This window comes from Carassius carassius, chromosome 32 (genome assembly GCF_963082965.1).
Source record: "Carassius carassius chromosome 32, fCarCar2.1, whole genome shotgun sequence".
In the NCBI taxonomy this organism is placed as follows: Eukaryota; Metazoa; Chordata; class Actinopteri; order Cypriniformes; family Cyprinidae; genus Carassius; species Carassius carassius.
Window position 1 is genome coordinate 17,031,670 of NC_081786.1, and position 22,896 is coordinate 17,054,565.

The 22,896-nt window shown below is 36.8% G+C and overlaps 1 protein-coding gene across 3 annotated transcripts in view; it reads left to right on the plus strand.

Annotated features, from left to right (window-relative positions):
* adam12b (ADAM metallopeptidase domain 12b) overlaps positions 1–22,896 on the plus strand; it is a 96,866-nt gene that overhangs the window by 54,232 nt on the left and 19,738 nt on the right. For all 3 annotated transcript variants that reach the window (XM_059520569.1, XM_059520570.1, XM_059520571.1), the window contains 7 exons: positions 899–975; positions 3,890–4,076; positions 5,955–6,020; positions 6,928–6,999; positions 7,218–7,387; positions 11,200–11,284; positions 16,410–16,558. In XM_059520569.1, coding sequence (XP_059376552.1) covers positions 899–975; positions 3,890–4,076; positions 5,955–6,020; positions 6,928–6,999; positions 7,218–7,387; positions 11,200–11,284; positions 16,410–16,558 — 806 coding nt within the window. The remainder of the gene's footprint in view (positions 1–898; positions 976–3,889; positions 4,077–5,954; positions 6,021–6,927; positions 7,000–7,217; positions 7,388–11,199; positions 11,285–16,409; positions 16,559–22,896) is intronic.

The following is a 22,896-nucleotide window of genomic DNA, read 5'->3' on the forward strand; positions in this document are numbered from 1 at the left end:
CCAGAGAAACCGTCTGGTATGGTCCTCGAGAGACAGTCCCTCCTGCTCCAGCAGGAGGAGGAGGTATTCGGGGCGATAGAGGGGATCCATGACACACTACGGAAAGAAAAAAGACTGTGAAAAAACGGAAAACAAAACGGAGGGAAAACACGCAGTTTTTAACTTTTTTGGTCGGGTCTTCTGTCACGGCTTACGCTGCTGGAAGGAACACGGAGCCGAGGGATAAACGAAACAAGGATTTATTAAATAAAACATAGGCAAGGCAAGTGGCAAATAACAGGTGGCAAGTGGCAAGTGGCAAGAAACAGGTAACAAGTGGACAAGTAGACAAGTTGACAAGTAGACGAGTAACGAGTAGACGAGTCCAGGTGTGTGACACATTACACTAAATACACTTAATAATGTTATTTTAAGCAACATCACATGACCCCTTTAAAAAAACCTTGCTACGTGTTCTGAGTTAAGCTAACTGAGACTTGTTATAGCACTTGAATATCATTACTCCTTTGCTGATTTTGATTGCTTACATTGTACTCATTTGTAAGTCGCTTTGGGTAAAAGCATTTGCTAAATAATGTAAATAATTTGACCTTTTTTTAATAATAAGACAAGGTCAGTTAAGATTTGTAAAATGTCATGTAGTCTGTCCCTTCATAAAATTAATGATATTTGTCAATTAATCATTCATAATTTTTCTAAAAACATAATTTTTTTCTGAGAAAGGTATAATTTTAAAAGTTTTTTTTTAATTTTTTTAGTTGCACCACATGCACTTGTAAGACTTTTCAAGCAAACTTTTCCAAAACCATATGAAATCTGCATGAATAGAAAGAGTACATTTCCAAGAACCTGGCACATGTTTTCAACTTTACAAGGATCTTTCCTTTTCTTCATGCAGATGAATTGCTATTACCATGGTGAAGTCCAAGGATACACTCACTCTGATGTCAGCCTCAGTACATGCTCTGGTATCAGGTAAGCAGGGTATCACCACCATAATATCCATGTATCCCATTATGTACTATAGGCGGTAATTTTAACCATATTGAGTTCCAATTTTCAAAGTCGTTAAAAGTCCTTAAACAAGTAGTTTAAAGCATGTGTATTCTTTAGTGTGGAAAGCTATTAAATTAGGCCTTAAGTTGTCCAACATCTATTGCCTTGCCATTGTTTCCAGTGGACTTCACAGCTCGTCCTATATAAGGGTTCATTTAAAGCCTATAAAACCTTGAGATTAAACATCAATAAATGCTTTAGTATAATCCCATGCTTCATTGTCCTGAAGATAAGCACATAAAATGACTGAAAGCATTTAATATGTTGTGAAAAGCTTAAGTGATGTTGTTAAATATAATTAGAAGGAGCATGTGTCTACAGTAAATTTGTCGTAAAAGCACAACCTTTACAACAGAATTGGTAAAGATGAACTCAGAGCTATGATTGAAGCAAACCCACGGTCTCCTGCTTGTAATTACAAAACACTTCTACCCAAAGTCTTTACTTTATCTTCATTATCACAAGCCTGGAGACTTTCAGGTAGGCAGATATTAAGGCCATATGTGAATACAGAAGGTTACTGTGAATCAAGAGCTGAGGTAAATGTGATCGTGGCTTTTTTTCCACACTGGTGTGGGGGTGTGAGATGGAAATTTTTACATATGAAGATTGCTGAAATATGCAAAACTGTAGATCAAATTTCAATCCTGTTCAATACTTTCAGGTTTCATATTAGCAGATTTGTTATAAATTGAAAGGAGGGTATCATCAGATATAATTTAAATTATAATTCCTTCTGCAAGCATCATTTGAGCTATCAGTATGGCTCCAGATTTTCATCTTTTTTATCTTGTTATTATATTGCAAAGTGAAAACTCACTTTTCATCTTGCAACCAGTGGCTCTTATACATAAACCCTTCATATTCAATTATCGCTAAACGATATCTCTCAAAATGTCTTTTTTCACGCATGGATATTATTAAGGATATGACAAATGTAAATTCACAGATGTGAAAATTCAGGCATTTCACTTTCTGGTGAGTAATGGGTTATTGGTCATAGAACTGGGTGGAGAAATTAAATTTTGTACAATACAGTGTCATTCTGCAGAAAAAAACCTATCCACCCATTTCCCAAATGGGATGAAGACAAACAAATGGACTTAGAACTGGATTTATTGACTATAGAGTTTTTTAGATGGTGAAAGGTCATCAGCCTTTAAATTTTACAATTATATTGTACTGATAAAAATATAAATAAATTAGAATTATATTATTTGATCTTAAAGTTAATATTGTTTAGCTATGTCACTGCAGCATTTAGCCAGAATGCAGACTTTATAACCCCCCCATTAATTTCTCTTTCACTTAAATCATCATTTTGTTTCACACTAAATACTTAGAGCATTAAGAAATTTACCTGCCAGTTATACCTCACAGCCTATTTGCATATATTTTTTCTGAATAAATTAATGCTGGTCCATGTTTACTAACGACACAATGATATGGTAGCCTATTGTAGGTGGTTGGCAAGAAATTGAAGTCTATGGTGTTCGGAGTTGTTACGGGGCATTGTTTGGTAGTTGATTACTGGTACAAGTCAAAGGATCCCACCACTAAGTCTCTAAATCTCTGAGGTCGCATCATGTTTTTTAATGAACCATGTTTTAGTGCCTCAAGATGGAGAGGTCCGATGCATTCATTTGTGCTCTTTTTTTGTCCTCTTTTTTTCTTTTTTGTACTCTCTCAGTGTGTGTGCAGGCGCTAGAGTGAATGCCTCCTGTGAATGGGATCTCTTATATAGGTTGAATGCTGCCCAAATGTAAATTCTAAAATTAAATATGAGGTCCTTAAGTTGTTTTGTAGAGTCCCTAATTGAGTAATTTTTGCAACAAAAAGTCTTGTCATACATAATCATGACTGTTCATTGTTTACATTACCGATAATTGGTGTCCATTCAGAGTACTTGTGCACATTCCTAGCAGTGTTATGTACTGTAGGCTTATTATAGCTAGTTTTATGTTGAAACGCTTAATATTCTAAAGAACCCAATAAATTAATTAAATATCTTACCTTTGTGCATTTAAAGGGTTAGTTTACCCAAAAAATGAAAATAAGCCAATGTTTTACTCACCCTCAAAGCACCCTAGGTGTATATGCCTCATTCTTTCAGACGAATCCAAATTGGAGTTAAATTAAAAATGTAATATAAATTTCCATGTTCATCACTAATCATTGGCACGTGTGCTAAGCTTACGTCCACCGTCATCTGCCTGGAACGACTTCCGGATTTCCAGATTCTCATCTTTACAAAACTCTAAAGAAATTTTGTTTAAGGACAATCTTAAAAAAAAAAAAAAAAAAGAATATTTATAAAAAATGTTTTGGCAAAAACAAAATATGTTTAACTTTATTAGTTATTTTGAAAAAAGAAAATGGCAATTAAGAATAATTTTGTTCTTTGTCGCATAGTTCACCCAAAAAATAAATTTACCCCCTTTAATTTACTTTTTTCAGACAAATCTTTCCAATCTTTATAGTGGCAGTGAATGGGAATTGAGATTTTGAATCCCAAATAAGCGCATCCATCCATCATAAAAAGTGCTCCACACAGCTAATAAAGGTCTTCTGAAGTGAATCGATGAATTTGTGTAAGAAAAATATCCATATTTAAAAGACAAATGTACAAAATACTCCTAGGATGGCTTGAGGGTAAGTAAAGGTAATTTTCATTTTGGATGAACCTTTACATTAAGAATGTTTCATAAATTCAGCCCCTTATCAGTTTAAAAAGCCCTTCATAGCAAGCCGTACATTTTGATATATAATTCTTATTAATATCACAAATGTTACAAAATTCTTACCATTTTTTAAATCTGAATTCAATCCACAGAGGGTTCATCTTACTTGAAAATAAAACACTGATGGTGGAGCCAGCTTTTGAGCCAGCAAATGACACCCATGTGATTTATGAAGGCCATCACCTACACTTCCCCTCCGGAACCTGTGGACACGGACACAACATATCGACTGGCAGCCATATGAGCACTGGAGGACTGCAACAATCATTCAGCACAAGGGTATGAATGCGATCCATCAGCGACTGTCAATGTAGCAGCTATTATAACAGTGTTTTGTTTGGAGAGTGTCACTCTTTTGTCTTGAGGATGAATTAACATGCATCATTCAGCATGTGATGTCTTTGTTAATGCAGATGAGAGGATTGTGGTTGCCCTTACTTCCCATGCATGCTAAAACAAGATTAGAGAGCTCGGCGAGACATTAAAGGTTAACGGATGATCCCAACACAAGTCTTGACATTGAAGATGTTCTTATCAAAACATAGCTGTCTAAATAAGATATTCAGACGCCATTGTATTGATTCCAAAGGATAGCACCAGATAGAAGATTTTGTTATAACTCAACGTAATGTCAAACTGATGATATCTATATAACAAAAGTGATTACGGTTAGGATCTGTATCAATGCTGGCACTGATATTTGCAGACACATCTAAAGATTATAGATAATTTCATTGTCCATTCGGCGAGAATAAATCAAAAGGAGATGAAGACTCTTGATATTGTCACCATGGAGACTACAGAACTGCTAGTTGAAGTTATAAAGAACTGAAAGTGTTACAAGGAGGTTAAAGAGACAGTTCAGAGGGGTTACTTGTCGGTTCGGGCTGCAGCTATTTTTGGTGGTCGTGGTGATTAGTTTATTAACGAATCAGCTTTATTGAATTGAACTAAATCAAAGTGTACCTTATACTATAAATGTGCTTTCCTGTCTTTAATGGCTGACTATAGGAAATAGCATTTGAAGGCTCAAAGTAGCACTGAACAAGAGAAAAGGATCAGTCCTTGTCAAATGAAAATTAGTTTAATCACAATTTTGTTAATTTGTTGAATGATGTCCTCCTCTATGCTATTTCAAAACCGCTAGTTTTTTGTTAATGATATTATGGTTACTTGGTTAAACCACAGCTGCTATCTGCATGTGATGGCCCACAACAAATTTTGGTTATGTGGTTATTTATAGACACGTCAGGATATCAGCTCAAGATGGGCAGAGCTTCTTGAAACAAAAACCGATCTCTTAAGGACTCAGTGTCCTTGTACATATACATCATATGACAACATTTTTGTTCATTCTTGCTCCTTAGACTTAGAATTAAAGTCCAAATGTAATGGTTAAGGTCGTTAAAAGCATGGTTATTATCATTAACTAAAACTAACCCCATAGAAAATCATTATGGGAAATGAAATACTTATTATTGTTTAAAGTTTAAGAGCTAGCAAAACTAAATAAAAACAATATAGATATAAGTTTTTAAAAAATGCTAAAAATGTACCTGAAATTAAAATGAAATCAGAAAACAATAATAATAATAATAATAATAAAAAGTAATATATGATATTTAAATAACACTAGCACAAAAATGAATTTTTCAGGTCAATTATTATTAATTTTTTTTTTTTTTTTTTTAAGTATAGTATAATCTTAAATATAGGTTGTTGTTTTTTTTTGTTTGTTTATTGCAATGCCAGTATATACTATATATATATATATATATATATATATATATATATATATATATATATATATATATATATAGTATATAGAGGTAGTTAAAACACATACTTTTATAAAGAAAAATATGAATTGTTTCAGGTAGCTTTTAAAGAAGTGCAGTGAAGTGAATCATTCACCAAGTTGCTTATTATACACAAAAAAGTCACTTACTGGTATAAACTGCTAAAAGTATCTTTGAAAGTAGGCCTAGTAGTGAATTAATATGTATGTTATTTGGTAAACATGTTTAAAAGTTTGAAGTCACTGGATGAATTAAAATCCCTATCACTACACTCTGGTAGACCCTCTGGTAAATGTTGTTGGTAATGAGCCTTTTATCAAATATTAAGATCACTGACGTGTACGTTTCTGTTCGGCAGCATAAACGGGATGTTCAGAAGACCACCAAATACGTGGAGCTCATCATTGTAGCAGACAACAGAGAGGTAGGAAAAACAAACACAAAAGCTTTGACAGAAATTGTAGTGCAAGACAAGTTAAAATGTTTTTAAGATATCACATATAAAGCTGTTTTGCACAAGTACTTTAACAGACTGTTAAAGAAAGAAGAATGAAAGGAAATGTGCTGTAATAACCAATTGTGTTTGGTTGACTGCTGTGCAGTATTTGGGTTACGGTAAAGTTTTGGTTCTTTGTTTCACCTTAGTAGGCCAAACCAAAAGCAGGTCATAGAGGGTGGAACCTGACAGGAAGTAGGGCAATGCTCCCAAATGATCAGACAGGAAACAGGAAGTGTTGTGTATAAAGTGAACATTGGATGTGGGAAAAGGAAACTAGGAAACAAGAAAGCTATCATATTATCAACACATCTGTCTGTATATTAAAGTCTGTGTGTGTGTGTGTGTGTGTGTGTGTGTGTGTGTGTGTGTGTGTGTGTGTGTGTGTGTGTGTGTGTGTGTGTGTGTGTGTGTGTGTGTGTGTGAGAGAGAGAGAGAGACAGAGATATCGTGAAGTCTTTCGTCCCTGTTAATTAAATTTTCATGCAACACTGCTTGACTTAAAAGGTTTATCCATTCTGTTAATGTAGGTTTTTTTTGGTATCTTAAACTTACACTCACAGGAGTAGCAATGCTGGACTGAAAGTGGCCGGCTGTCACATTTGCGCATACTAATTTTATACTTCAATTGCTATTGTTCAGTGCCTCTACCCTGCTGTAATGGTCACTTTCAAGTGCTCTTAAGAGTGTGCCATCAGACACACTTCTGATAACGCCCTACATATTACAACCACTCAGAGGGTCCTGCATTGTTTAAAAATCCATCTAGACTCTCGTCTTATACTTGTTGGAGTATGTCTTTCATCTCACCTTTGTCTTTTCTCTCCCTCTTCAGTTCCAGAAACAAGGAAAAGATGTGGAGAAGGTTAAGCAAAGGCTAGCCGAAATCGCCAATTACGTGGACAAGGTATTAAATGCCATTCTTTGCCCGATATAATGGGAATGCTTGATTAGAAGTCTGAAATAGAGGCATGATTGTCAGAGATGTAGGACTGCTGAGGTAAAGGATGAGATTTTTAAATAAACCCCCTTTTAAAGAAAGCTGAGTAATTTTATTAGGTTAAATTGACTGATGTCCAAACATACAGTACTGCTGTGTCAATACTGTATTATGTGTTCTCGCAGTTTTACAGAGTGTTGAACATCCGTGTAGCTCTGGTGGGACTGGAAGTGTGGAGTGATGCTGATAAGTGTGCAGTCACCCAAGACCCCTTCACAACACTTCATGAGTTTTTGGACTGGAGAAAACTTAAACTGTTGCCACAGCGGCCACATGATAACGCCCAGCTTATTAGGTACAAACACACCCATTTTACAAATATTATCACATATACTGTACATACTTTAGCACCCGTCTTATATTCTTTACCAATCTGTACTGTAACAGCACATAATAATCGAATGCTAACTCAGTAGCATGCACATCTTACAGTAGGTGCCATTCATATGTAATGTGTTAAATTATTAAAATCTTTATTCAAGTGTTGAAAGTCTGACAGTAATCAATGTTGAGTACTACTGTAAGGTTAACCCTGTCTGGTTTAAATGTTTGAAAATGATTAATGGTTGAAAACATTCATTGGACATTTAGAAAAGCAATCAAAAAGTAATCAAATGTAATCAGTTACTTTAATAAAATAATTTAAATTAAAGGTAGGTAGAAACTACTTTTACATTTAAAACTTGCAATCTGTAATCTATTCCAGTATATTTTCAAAGTAACATTCCCAATACTGTATACTGATATATTGCTTCCCATATTCTGTGCTGTATACTCACTACCGTTCAAAAGTTATGGGTCAGGAAGTATTTTTTTAAAGAAATTAATACTTTAATTCAGCAAGCATTCATTAAATTGATCAAAAGTGACGGTAAAGATATGTATAATGTTAGAAGAGATTCCGGTGTCAAAAAATGCTGTTCTTTACATTCTTTACTTTATTCTTTACAACTTTACATTCATCAAAGGGTCATGAAAAAAAAGATGTCATAGCTTTCACCAAAATATTAAACATCATGTTTAACATTAATAATACCAAAAAAATGACAAAATGAAGGATCATGTGACACTGAAGACTTGAGTAAAACACTATATTGTACTAAATGCTGCCTACAGTTTTATAAAAAACTATCATGGTACAATAAATAGTTGAAACAGTATGCCACATTATAATTTTGCACGGTGCACCGATACTTCAAAAGTACCGCGATTCTCGGAAATTAAAAATGTCACGATACCTAAATTTATTAGTATCGATACTTCAAAGAATGACTGCGTTCCAGATTTGTAAGAGACGTATTTCATGTTGGTGTGTGCAACGCACGCTTCCAGTGCCTCCCTATGGACGTCTGTGTTTTTTCTCCTCACGCAAGCAGCAAAAAAGCACTAAAGCGAGATGGCTGCATTAGTGGCTTTACTAAACTGATTTGGCTTTACTAAAATGTGTGCATAATCACATTAAATAGTTTAAATAAGTTGTTCAGATGAACAAAGCATGAGGTTTTCTTGCATAATTAACATTTTAATTGTTTGGTCAGACAGTTCAAATATAATATTCACAATAATCGGGGATTAAACGTGGAGTTATGTGCTGTTATGTGCTGTATGCTAAATATGAAAACTGCATATAACAGCACCTATAACTGCGCTTTGTATCTGCTGATTGCTGATCGAGATTTACATGCTTGGTTCACTGACCCTGTAAACTCATTAATTTCGTTCATAAACGAGATGTATCCGTTCATTCAACTCATTCACGAATGAGAAGATCTCTCGATCTCGTTCAGTGAAGGGCGGATTCGTTCACTACATTCAACAAGTCACATGCTCCGTCACATCTTGAGTAACTCTTTGACAGGATGAAACAGTTCACAGAGCTGTTCACGAGCTGCACATGCGCTGCTAATAGCGCTGAGCTCGCACGCTGCTGTGGAGGGAGGAACTTCAGTGAACAAGAAATATTATTCTAGTAGCAATGTATCTTCCGTGATGCCCCCGATGCGCGGGTCGGGGTGGGTAAAGAAATGTTATTTTATTTACTGATTGGGGCGGGCCAAATAATTTCATAAAAGCGGGACCCGCAGGTTGGAAAAAAACCCGACCAGCGCATTACTAGGCTGCATGTGCGAGCACAAGTGATACTGTGGCCGCCGGTCCACGACTGGTAGAAAAAAATGACGCTCACTAAAAATGACGCTCATTAAAGCTCACTGGCTGAGTTTTCTCCTCTGAAAGAAAAGGTTGCACAACTGACAGAATAAGTTACAATATCTGAGATATTGCTGCTAAATTTTATTTGCTTTTTTTTTTTTTACTTGAATGCCATTGCTTAAATTGATATTATTTATCTTTTGACATTTAATCTTCTGAGTTCAGAAACATTGTTTAATATTGTGACGAGTGGGGCGGGGCCGAGAGATGTGGGAACAGGAGCGAGAGTCCCACGGAGGAGATGGAAGGATATAAAATCGGAGCGACGACAGTGACGGACGAGAGAGGACCAGGCCTGGATTTTAGTTTGTGTTTGGTTTTTATTTGTGCACGTCAGTCGTCCGTGAGGGGCTGACGTGCTGTTTTGTCTTTATTTTGGAATTAAAGTTTATATTTGATTGTCCGCCGGTTCCCGCCTCCTTCTTCCCGATGATTATGAAGGTTTAATTCGTTACAGTGGATGCCGAAGCCCGGGAGAAGGAGGGACGCGCTGCTGAAGATCCCTCGTCGCTGTGGTGAATCCGCGGTGCCATCGAGCAGGCGAGGGAGTGTGCCGCCCTGGACGTTCGTGGCGGTGGGCTGGAGTGAGTTGCCGGGGACGGGCGAGCTCGCTGCCGGCCGCCCATGATGTGGAGGGGCGGCTGGCATCCGTGAGGGAGCGGAAGAGTCGGCGCCTTTCGCCAGGGGGCTGGAGCCTGCTGCCTCCGTGAAGGAATCCGGAAGAGCAGGGAAGGGGGGACTCCTGCCGGCTGCCCAAAACCGGAGGAGCCGTCGCCGTCCACCGGGCAGCGGAGGAGTGTCGTGCCGTCCGCCGAGGGCCGTCCAGTGCCACCGCCAGGCACCGCGGAGGAGATCACCCAGCTGGTGGAGGGCCGAGCAGCAGTGCGCCTGGGAACCGGAATTTTTTTTTTTTTTCTCCTCTCTCGTCTGTCCTACCCCCAGGTTCCCGCAGGTCCCCGTGAGCGGTCCCCCCCGGAGGGAGGGGTAAAGCGCAGTCTCGAGGGTACCCCCCGGCCTGCGAGGGGCGATGGGGGTATGTGACGAGTGGGGCGGGGCCGAGACGTGGGAAAAGGAGCAAGGCCGGTGGAGTGATTGGGAATGAGCGACACCTGCTCGACCCACGGGTCTCGAGTCCCACGGAGGAGATGGAGGGATATAAAACCGGAGAGACGACAGTGACGGACGAGAGAGGACCAGGCCTGGATTTTAGTTTGTGTCTGGATTTTAGTTGTGGGTTCTTATTTGTGGTTTTGTCAGTCGCCCTCACGGACGACTGATGCGCTGTTTTGTCTTTATTTTGGAATTAAAGTTTATATTTTATTGTCCGCCGGTTCCCGCCTCCTTCGTCCCATGATCATGGAGTTTAATTCGTTACAAATATAATCTGTTCATATTTTTATTCAAAGTTCAGAATCAAGATAAATTTATTACTCTTATGTTTTTTATGATAACTGAGTTAATGCTGCTAAATTTATTCTTTCTTTACCTTGAATGTCATTGCTCTATTTTATTATTTATATTTTGATATTTCATATTTTGTTCAAATGTTTAATATATCTGCTGTTCATATGTTCATTTATTAGTGTGTTATATGATTAGAATGTTGTCCTGGTTTTAAAATAAAACACATCAATGATATTTGAGAGTGTATTTTCCCTTTTCAGGAAGAGTATCGAAAAAGTATCGAAATCGCAATTCTTGACTAGGTGTCGGTATCAAAACAATAATTTTGGTATCATGACAACACTACCACATTATTGTTGCAAGACCTCTGGGTTGCATGTTTATTTCAGCAGGTGTTGTAGCATGGTATGAACATGTATTAATCTTAGTCTCATTACTTGGTTGTGGAAGTATTGCACTGTATAGTTAACCATTTTTATTCTCTTATGGCAGTGGGGTGTACTTCCAGGGCACCACAATAGGCATGGCTCCCATCATGAGTATGTGTACCGCTGAGCAGTCAGGAGGCATTGTCATGGTGAGAAATAAATCATCACACACTCTGTGTCCCATAATAAGCACATTCACACTGAGCTGCACAATCATCCAGCTGTTTTAGACTTTCATGATTTAAAAGCATTGAAATTTAAAGCGATCGTTCACCCTCTATAATAATTCCATCATTAATAATCATCTTCATGCCATTCCAAACCTGGTACATACTTTTTTTTACATAGGGACTTAAGCTTCAATAAATGCAAAAGGCTCGGAAGCCTCAGTCCCATTCATTGTGATGAGCCTGCAGCTTTGTTGGGGTCAAAAAAAGAGAAAGAAAAAAAAGGATCTGGATTTGGAATGTCATGAGGGTAAATAAATAATGAGTTTTTGATTTTTGAGTGAACTATTCCTTCAAGGTTTAGGTTGTGTCCCCCTCATCTTTAATACAATTTTTTTTAGAAAAATGCTAAATTTAAATATTTTCATTAGGGTTTTCATTAGGGTCTCAGGGATTTAGACTCCAGTGTAATGAAACTACATAGGGGCAGTTTATGTTCTTTTATCTTTTAGTACCTTTAGTCTGAAAATTAGTCTGACTAGCTCTTGAAGGTCATTCACAAGTTTAGTCTTCTTTCTCTTAACCACCCACAAGCTGTCTGTCAGTCAATGTTGCACTACCTATTTGAACATGTATCGCTGCTTTGCTGCTGTATGGCTAAATAACACACATTTACATTTTTATTAGAATAGATCTATCATCCATCCCACTGTAACAAACTGTGCCTCTTAAACAGGGCTTCACAAAGATGAAGTCATTGGCCATAGGTCTGAATTACAAACAATTGTGGTGCTGTATGATAAATGATTTCCATTAACTTCTTAAAGGGATAGTTCACCCAAATGAAAATTTCATCAATTACTTTATCTCCTTTGTTGATTATTTATTTCTGCTGTCAAAAAAATGATCATGTTGCACTTTTCTGTACAAAGACAGTGAAAGGTCACTGCAAAAATGACCATTTACTTAATTGTATGGAAAACAGCTGCATGAACGTTCTGCTAAATTTCCATGGCATGGGGATGAGAAAATGATGACAGAAATTTCTTTTTTGGATGATGTATTTCCTTTATGTTATTTCATAAGGTCAACAGATCCACTAAAGCTAGAAAGAAAATTGAAAGAGACAAAAGGGGACACGTTTGATTTGGGGAAAAGGTTCACTGTACACTAACTGCTGTATTTCTGTATTGGCTGCTGTGGTTTCACAGTCTTATTTCCAAATGCATGTCTGTCCCCCATTCACATACGTATGACAGAGACTGAAAATGTGTCTGGCTGTGAATTAAACCAAATCTTGTACCATGTTATAAGACTGATCATGTGAAGATTTGAATCTTAACAGTTTGACTTTTGTGCAAACAAATTTGAAGTAAGTCTTACATGATTATAGGAATTCAAAAAGTTGGAATGTCTTTGATAGGAGATACTATGTAAAATCTGGAACTAACTTGAAAAACCCAAGGGCACTTAAATATGGCTGTTACCACTATAGAGACACCATGTTTTCAGTGTGGGAGCTTGGTAGTGGTTTCTTGGAATAGTTAAGTCTGGATTTCCCAAGGCATTAACCATCGTATTAGTCTGCAATTACACTCAAAAAGGGGCAAGTCAGTTATACTCAAGATATATGGTCATCAGTGGCACCCTATAGATTTTGAATAAGTGAAATGAGGAAGATAAATATCACCTCTGTTGGCTCTGAAAGCTAAGATGAGCCTGTCATGTTCCTCGCTCTGCAATCAAGGCAGGAAATGACATTTTGATGTACAGCGAAATGGAAAAAAGACTGTCAGAGTATAAATGTGTAAAAAAAAAAAAAAAAGCAGCTAAAAAAAAAAAATCTGTTTCTGGGTTATTAGAGTTGGTTCGCTGGTAACCAGGTCACGTTCATGAGGCAGCAGGGAGGTTTTCTTCACCTCAGCTGAAACGGATAATGCTGAAGCTCTTCTTTGTTCTCAGTGAACAGATGATGAAGAGAACAGAAGAGAAAGGAAAGGAGAATAAGGGCAGTGGTGCTTGTATGTGTGTTTTATGGTGAGGTTGAAAGAGATTTTAAGAGAGAGAGTTTGAAAGAGAAAATATATAAAAATTCATAGGAGCATCTATAGCCCTTCAAGACATTTAACACAACATCACTGTCTGCTGGTCCTTTCACACGTCATACATTATTAATCAGATGTTGTGTTTTTTTACAGTCTAGTATGAGGATGCAACTGAATATTAGGGCTGTTATTTAATTTAAAATGTATCCAATTAATTACATCATACACTGCTACATTAATCAAATTGATTGCAAATAATTGTATATGTCAATATTTGAAAAAAAACAAAAAGCTTATATATTATAATATAAGAAATTATATTATAATATTTTAACATATAATATTGTGGCCAACAAGTAACATTTGAATAGGGCTAACTTGTTAATATTTTATGTCTGTTTATTTTTCTAGCACATACATTTTTTTAAATAATGAATAATTTTACTAAATTAAAGTGTGTATCGGACTTATGTTGTTTAAATTTTTAGTGTGAGAGCAAATGATTTCCCCTCACAGATTCTGCAATGTGTTTTAAGTTGGTCAAGCAAATTTGCCCCACTGACCAACAGAAAGCCGTTTGTTTGAAAGTGAGCTATGCCTGGTACGGGATGTAATAGATCATGGCATCGGCAGTCGAATGCTTTTAGCTGCTTTATTATTCCATGCTCTGTTCTAATACAGTTGCTGAGCTGCACTCGTGTGTCCGCCTCTTGTTTTATGCTTAAATATCTGTATAAACAGTGCCTCTTAAATTGCTACTCTATTGATAATAGCCAATGAACCTTTGTTGCCCATGAAATGTTGCCAAAATTTCACTAATGTGATGGCACCTTAAGCCTAGTGGTGTGCAAAAAATTATATCTCGATATTTTCTGGAATATTGTCGATAAGAATAATTAGTATTTTGTTGGGTGTTATTGTTCTGGTACTTTGGAAAGATTAAGACTATTGTTGACATTTAAATCCAAAAGCATATGATATTCTTCGTATTCTTTGTGGTGGTTTGTTTTCAGCAGAAACAGAAATTCACGTTTAAATGCATTTTTACTATATATAGGATTTTTTTCCTTAATAAAACCATTTTGTCTAACCTAATTAAGTGTATGCATAATATTTTAATTACATTTTTTATTAAATTTAATCAATAAATTCTAATATTAAGACACTATAGGATTGTTACCAAACAAATTAAATCAGGATAAACAAAATTTGTGTTTGTAATGCAAAGGTGAAACAGATTTGCCATTTAGATGCATTCACACAATGCAATTAACCTGCAGTTACAAATGCATAAATAATGTTTTGATGTTAAAAAAAAAATATATATTTAATACTTTAATACTGATATTTGAAATGATTTGGGGACAAAAAAAGGAAAATATACTTTCAACATAAACCTAAAATCACCAGCAAGTCGCTCCAAATCACTGCATGAGTGAATCGTTGAGTCATTCATTCAACCGATTCGTTCAAAAGGCTGATTAATTCAGTAACAAAACTTTCTTGTGCTGCTCAAAAACAGTTCTGATGTGGCTTTGTTTGGAATTAATTTTGTTGTTGAAAAAAATACAGTAAAACAGTCTGTTGTGTAAAATGAAAGTCACTTAATATTAACTTTGTTTATTGAGCTGTTCATCAAATCAATATCACATTTGCAATCATGCTGATATACACCACTCTTAGTGTGATATTAACATTTCTATCAGATGATATAAATACTGTATATAAGTCATAAGGGGGCATTTTTGCCCCTTCTCTTTTTTTGTGGGAATTCTAAAAGTATTTTAAAGGGTACATAACATACACAGTTTCACCTAATCTCATGTTAATTTGAGTAGGCTACCTATAGAGTAGTACTGCATCCTTCATATATCCAAAAAGTATTTAGTTTTATCATATTTGTAAAAGAAAAATACAGCTTTCCGATTCTTTCCGGAAAAAGCCGAGCTCCTGGAGGCGTGACGTTGGTGGAGCTATAATACTGATGTTTCGTGTTGTTTCCATTAACATATGTTCACTTATGTGCTGATTTCCAAAAAAATACAGAAATCAGATGCAATTGTACTTACATGAATGGGGTCTTTTATCACAGGGACGGCTCCATGTTTTAATAGCGAACGATGTGCAATTCCACTTGGGCCTTGTGTATAAAACATTGCACTTACACAAGGCACTTGCTACACTCTGTTGCTGCCCCGGAAAAACACTGCATCCACTGTTAATGTAACGCTGAGTTCTTGGTGAAAGCTGAACACGGTAAACTTTCCCTCACATCCAAAAACGCACTTATTTGGAGGCATTCTCGAACAAATCCTACGCAGCACTGCCAACGATTTTGAAGCGCGTTAATGTGCGCGGTCTCGCTCTCCTCTGGACAATGTGTGCGCTGGCACGCTTTTCCAACAGAAATGCTCATATATAGAGTTTCGCTCTTGTCTACATCATTAGGCCCACGATCAAAAAAAAAACAGCCGAAACTTGTACCAACCCGGAAGTAAGATTTTCAGCACAGAAATTCTCAGTCATTCTTCTAAATTATTTTTTACCATGTTTAGCATGAGAATCCATCTCTTTAACACTGTGAACAACTCTATATACACGAAGCACCATTATACCCCCCCCCCCCCCCCTTTAAAAGTGTCATATAATGCGATTTCAATTTTTCCTTTCTCTTTGGACTGTTACAAGCTCTTGGGGCATGAAGAAGAACTGTAAAGTTGCTAAGACTAAAGTCTCAAGTCCAAAAAGATATTCTTTATCAAAGTTAAGCCATTTAAACTATAAAGTTAAGTTATTGGTTTCTGCAATATATTCGATTTAAACAACTATTACAGATTTATCAAAGGTTATATATATAAATATCACACACACACCTAAGTTTTTTTTTTGCCATCAAAATAGTCAAACATTATTTGGATTCTAATGCTCCTCATGAGACCAGTTTGTTTTTAGTGGTACATTTTTGGTACATCATTGTGCAAAGTAATAGACATCAGAAAACTATGAAAATAAATGCAGCACAAGTACTTCAAGATATGATTTGACATCCTGTTGTTTCCTAGGACCACTCAGACAATCCTCTGGGAGCTGCTGTGACTTTGGCTCATGAGTTGGGCCATAACTTTGGTATGAACCATGACACACCAGAGCGAGGATGCGGCTGTAGGATGACTGTAGATCGTGGCGGCTGCATCATGACTCCTTCTACAGGGTGAGTATATGATACCAGGTTTCACCACTTGACAAATCACAAACCTCTGCCAGAAAAATATTAATGTCTGAACAAATCAAAATTGAACTAGTCTTTGATAACCTCTTCTCTCCTCCTCCTGACTGGAGTACCCTGTCTGGATTTGATGTATTAATGCATTGCAGACGCATCACTCTACGGCTCAATTAGTCTCCAACGAGCCCTATTATCTGGGGAACGGGCAAATCAAGCTCTCATCATTCATGTACACAAGAGAATAATCAACCATTTACCTGCATCTTATTGACCAGGGGTTAATTAGCCGTCTCTCAGTGATGAATTTGCACTACATAGCCATACGTCACCACTGACACTAGGCCGGTCTTGGATTGAAACTCAAAAGCTTGTATATGGATGGAAGGCTTGCTTGGTCCACTCAGATATTTGGATTTCAGACATTTAGCCGTCACCTGGCTTCTCCTGATAACGTGCTTGTTGGTAATGGTTTTCAGCATGCAGCTGGTCTCGCACATGGGTAGAATCCAGGTTGATAAGCTGAAGCTGGCTCATAATGTGAAATTTCCTCTCCTTACACTTAGGCCAGTTTGCGTTATCAGACGATGAACCAGAGAGTCAGCTGGGATGGGGTCTTTAGATGTGTCGGTGGAGTAGGAGAATTGAGTGTGAATCTGCTGTATTTGGTTGCTTAGTTCTGTGTGACTAATGGCAGGAAAGTGAAAGCAGGACAACACTGATTGGCTGATGGCTTATGACCCCAAAATGATCATGAACTGCTAAAATATTCACTATGAAATAATTAATCAGTTGTGATTTATATTTTGCATGTAAAACAGAATACAGTATACAATTTCTTATGTTTCATGTCTACCAAATGCTAACCAGCAAAAACTTAACAACTTGGTATAATTAAACTGGTTAATTGTCAAATCAGTTGCATTTTTACTTTATGTAAAGTTATTAAAAAAAATGTTGATTAGATTTTAACATTTAATTGCTACATTTAGCCACTGCCTCCCATTTCAGTGTCATATGATACTTTATTATTATTAATGTTGAACATTTGTGGAAACCATAATGCCTTTTTCAGGATAGTTTTATGAATAGAAAGTTAAAAAGAACTGCATTTATTTAAAATTAAAGAAATGTAGCATTTCAAATGTCCTTTACTGCAGCTTTTAATGAATTTAATGTCACCTGGCTGAATAAAAACAGTAGTATACACTATGAAGGAATATCTCATTTTTATTAGGTATGAATTATTGAGGCCGTACCCCAAAATTTTAATTTTAAAAACAAATCAAACTTTAATTTTTTTAAACATTTTTTTGCTTTAAAATGCAACACTCTTGGCTAACAAGACATGTTTTACCTTCTAGTTCTTTTGAGATATTCCAGAATCAGAATTGTGGCAGTTGTGTGTTCAATCTAAAGAAAGGCTGAGGTTTACAGTTTCACTCATATCACACAAGTCAAGTCACCAGTAATCATCTCTCCGCTCTCAGCTGTGACCGGTTTGCAATCTCTCTGCTTTGGCTGTCTTATCTCATAGTGGGGATATTTTTGTTGGACCGCTGCTCAACCCTGGATGATGGCCATAACAAACAGCAGAACCCTATTCTCCCATTATTTGTTCATATGACAACAAGACGACATGCTGGGAAGAAACCTCTCTGGGCTTTTTAAAGCTACCTTAGGGAAAAAGTCAGTTGAGGTGTTTTGTAGACTATTTTAACCACAGGGGAGGTTGACATCATTTTTACTTTTTTCTTTAAAGATTCATAGCTCCAAATTCTCCAGAAGCGCAATGGATGAATACTTAAAAGGACGTGGTGCTTCTGTAAAAAGAAGGTGCTTTTAAGAGAATGCTGGAGTGCTAAAGCTTGTTCCCACTTTTCAAAATAGCTCCTCACACATTTGTTCATTGCAGCGTCATTGAGGGGTTTTGAGGTCACAGTTTAGCTGAAGTTTGGTGTCTTCTTCTGATAGGTTCATGTAGCATTTGTCAAAGCGTTTATTTTGCATTGTTTTAGGGCAGTGGACATGAGTTTGTTGTATCAGAGAAGCTGTGTACTATTGCAGAGTCAGGAAAATGCTGGCCTATTTTTCACTTCCCATGGGAGAATCACAGACTTCCTTAGTTTATTCAATCCTAAGGCCGTAACTCACGGACACACGTGGTCTCAAAGACACAAAAACAGATCCACTATATGCAAATATACTATAAGCCCATGCGTAGACTAGAGATATTTAAATACTACACACTAAATATATTGATACGTTTATCAAAGAATATACACTACCGTTCAGAACATTTGGTGTAGGTAAGATTTTGTTGTTGTTGTTGTTGTTGTTTAAGAAATTAATCAGAATGATTTCTGAAGGATCATGTGACACTGAATTCTGGAGTAATTGCTAATGAAAATTCAGCTTTGCCGTTGCAGGAATAAACTACATTGTATATATATTAAAAAAGTCTTCTGATTAAATAAATGCAGCCTTGGTGAGAATTAGTCATCTTTCAAAAACATTTGTACTATTACAATGAAATTAATAATCTTAATTTAAGATACTGTATAAGATCTTAAAAATATGCCTAAAGGATAAGATTTGCTTTAAGGATAAGATAAATGTACTGGAAAATTAGAGGTAAATACTGATTAAAAAATCATTATTTGAGGATAAAAAAATAGACTTGACACACACAGATGCAGATATAAAAACACATTCTTAGTTTTCATTTTCTCCATGTGTTTGATCCTTTGTTTCCATGCTGTTTTGACTGCCTAAATAAACCTGGAGTAAGTTGGCTCTAACAAAGCACAAAATCTGGCTCTGATTTATTCAGTTCCTCAAAACCCCTTTTTCTGCTGTTCCTGGATGTGTTGTGCTGTGTTCTTACTCTGCAAGGATCTATTTTAAAGTTCAAACATGAGAAATTCATGATCTTGCTTGCAACGTTTTTTCTTTTTTTGACAGCTGTTATGAGTTCTCAGCCCCAATGTCCTGTCTGCAGCATCGAACCAACAATACCATACAGAGAGATTCAGAGCTGGAAACTCATCAGAATTTCTAAAAACAATTGCAAATGAGAATGAATAAGATGGACTGACAGACAGGACAAACAGACAAAACAAAGAATGATTCAGAGACAAAAAAGGAAATTAAGAGCGCAGGCTAAAGAACTACTGTAACTTCAGCATAAACAGGAAGTTATTGTCTGCTTCTTAATGTTTTCAGCCAAATACAATAGCCAACATTTGTGCCAAACAACAGTTTGAGGAAGGAAAAAAAGGCACTTGTTTGAAAACGAATGAAGGAAATTGCATTGCTAAACATGGCGCCTCAAAGAAAAGGAAGTCTTAAGATTTAGGGAGCTAATCTGACTTGTGTATAAATCCGATTTTGAAACCAAATATTTCATGTGTTTTAAAAAATGTTAAACCCCACTGTATGTTATTGTGTTTCCTCATTCAGTTGGACATGACCAGTACATGCAAAACTGGAAATTGCTGTCAGGGACCCAACCAAGATGACCGCAAGGTGGACTAACTTACTCTTGAAAGGCATTAAAGTACAAGCACAGCACATATCTTAGCTTGAGGTATACGGCTCTCAGCAGGAGGTTAAACATTGTGATTTCACATCTTTAGACTGTGCGTACCTCATACAATCTCTGCCTGTATCTTCACTACAGAGCAGATGGGGGAAGAACATTTGCCAATAATATTAAGCATGTCAGATGGCCTTTTGGAAAGAGCACATCAGAGGCTATCGCTTAATGGGTATGGCTTTCACCTTTTATTGTGGCGGCCACACACCGAATCCCAAACGGCAGTGTTATCTTCTAAACGACAGGCAGTACAATAGAGCCCGACATCGAATCAGTTTGCGTCGCCGGAGGAGGCTGATTAAACAGACATTAATTTCCTCATTCCGCACCTATTGCTGATAGCGTAACAGCTCTAATAGGTCAAAGTCAGAATGGCAGTTTGAAAAAGTCTAGATGCAAATGATTTTGAATTGCAGCTTTTTTCTACGACTAGAAACTGTCCGGGCAGGTTAATGCAGATTATTATGTGTGTGTGTGTGTGTGGGTGGGTGAGCACGAAGAGTGAGAATGTGTTTAAATATGTATGTCATTTATAAGTAATGGATTCAGTGAAGGCTCTTGGGAAAAAGTGCCTGTGTGGATGTTTTTGCGAAATATGTTGCTTCTTATATGTTTCACAACACTTTCAAAGTGAATTGTCCAGTGAGTGGCACCTAAACAGACGAAAATGAATCTTGCAGTGTTTTATAGCTTTAATTGTTGTAGATATTGCTACAGTTTGGAAATGAAGATAATGTACCACCTACACAAAACCCTTCCCTGAGCCTAACTTATAGTGTTAAAAAAAGCAAGCATCACATAAAAATGCATTTAATGTAGAAACCATGCCATTTTAGTTTGGTTCTTTAAACTATTTCATTGTTACATGTGTGATGTTGTACCAGGGGATCTACTGAGCATGTTTATTATTTCAGAAAAGCCATACATAATGGGATGGTTATGTGATGCAAATGTCAAAATTCTTTAGATTACAAACCATGAACTATGGTAAAAGTGTTATGAAATCATAAGATAGTACCATTCGATTAACATTTGGAAAATATAAGTCTTGATTAATCGGTAACCTGCTGCTGTAATCATATTTTGTGTAAACAGGAGTAAAACTTATTGGTATTTTACTCCCCCAAGTGTTCATTTTGGCTGGAAACTGCTGTGAAATGTATGTATAGGTTTTGGTTTATGGAGTTTTGTAAAAACGTTTTTCCAATCAGCCTGTGTTGAATAGGTTTTCTGAGTGTTTTCTTTAAACACTTTGTCATGCATGGGTGTGTGTGTTATGATATCAGATGTCGTCATGGTTTGACCGGGAACCAGGCTGCTCTGACATCTCCCAAAATGAAATCTGAACGTTTGGAATTCTGTGACATATACTGTAGAGAGGTTCACGCTAACAGTGTCCAGAAGATCGCTCAGGAATCAGGAATGCTCCGTTGTTTCCAGGAATACTTTGGTAACCTGCAAGCTCAGCTGAAACAATACTCATCAGGGTGAGTTTCTCTGTGTGTGAACACCCTCCATAATCTAAAACAAACAAGCCATATGCACCTCATGCTTCTAGTTGGACCTCAAGTGCACCTCCAGTCAAAAGATCCAGGGTTGATATTTAAAGTTGTTTTTTTTTAAGGAGAGTTCACCATGAAAGCAAAATCCTGTCAACATTTACTTGTCTTATAAGTCCAAACTCATATGATGTTCTTTCTTCAGCAGAACACAAAAGGATTTTTCTTTTTTTTATGTTTTAAAATAACTAAGGTGGATGTCAATTACATTTTGGTCTGTTCCTATTTTATGACTTCAGACTTATATGTAGCCTATAATATTACACTTTTGTGATACTTCTATGGTGCTTTGTGTTATTTTTTTTTTAATTTTGAAAGCCTCTGCAAAGCAATTTACTATAATTGCATGGAAAAGAAACTGGTACATTCTTCAAAACTCCTTTTGTGTTCCACAGAATAAAGAGGTCATACAGGTTTGGAAAGGCATGAGGGTGATAGACTGATGACAGAATTTACATTATTTTAAATACCTAAATTGACCAGCAAGTGTTTGGTTGACCAGCTCCCAACCAGCTCTGACCAGCATAAGCCAGCCTGGTCTTTTAATTTCTTTCATTCCTCTCCAATTGACTTGTTTTCAACATTTAGCTCTTGTGTCTTGCTCAGTGCAGTGTTGTAGCTGGTTGCGTCTGGGCTTTTCTCACCCTTGCCCTGTAATTTAAAGATCTCTAAAGCACAGCAGGTGCACTGGCCTCAGATCAGAGTTGCCAACATGTTGAGCTAGATTGATTAGGGCCATTGGTTTTCTGCAAACACTTAACATCTCACTGTTTCATAAATATATCAAAATGTTTAAGCATACTCGTTTTGGAGAGGACAGCAGGCATGTAATTTCAGAATAATTTACACTGTAATCAGCATCTGGGTTCATTGTTTTGCTCAATAATCTTGGAAAAGATGTGGTTTTGCTTAGCGAGCATTATGAAGCACAGGCTTAATGATAGCAGTTAAAGTTTCAGATGCAAGCAGATCTTTGAGTTGAGAAAAGAGGCTTTGACAGGGTAGACTGCAGGAGTTCTCTGTGGATTTTTGTGCGTCTGCGGCTGTGATTTACTGGGGTAAGGAAGAAAAGTGCAGTTCAGGCAGGAAGGATTTGTTGTTTGAATTTGAATTCATAAAGAGGGCTTTAGGGGTCAGACAGATGCTGGGAACAGAGCGAATCGTTTGCA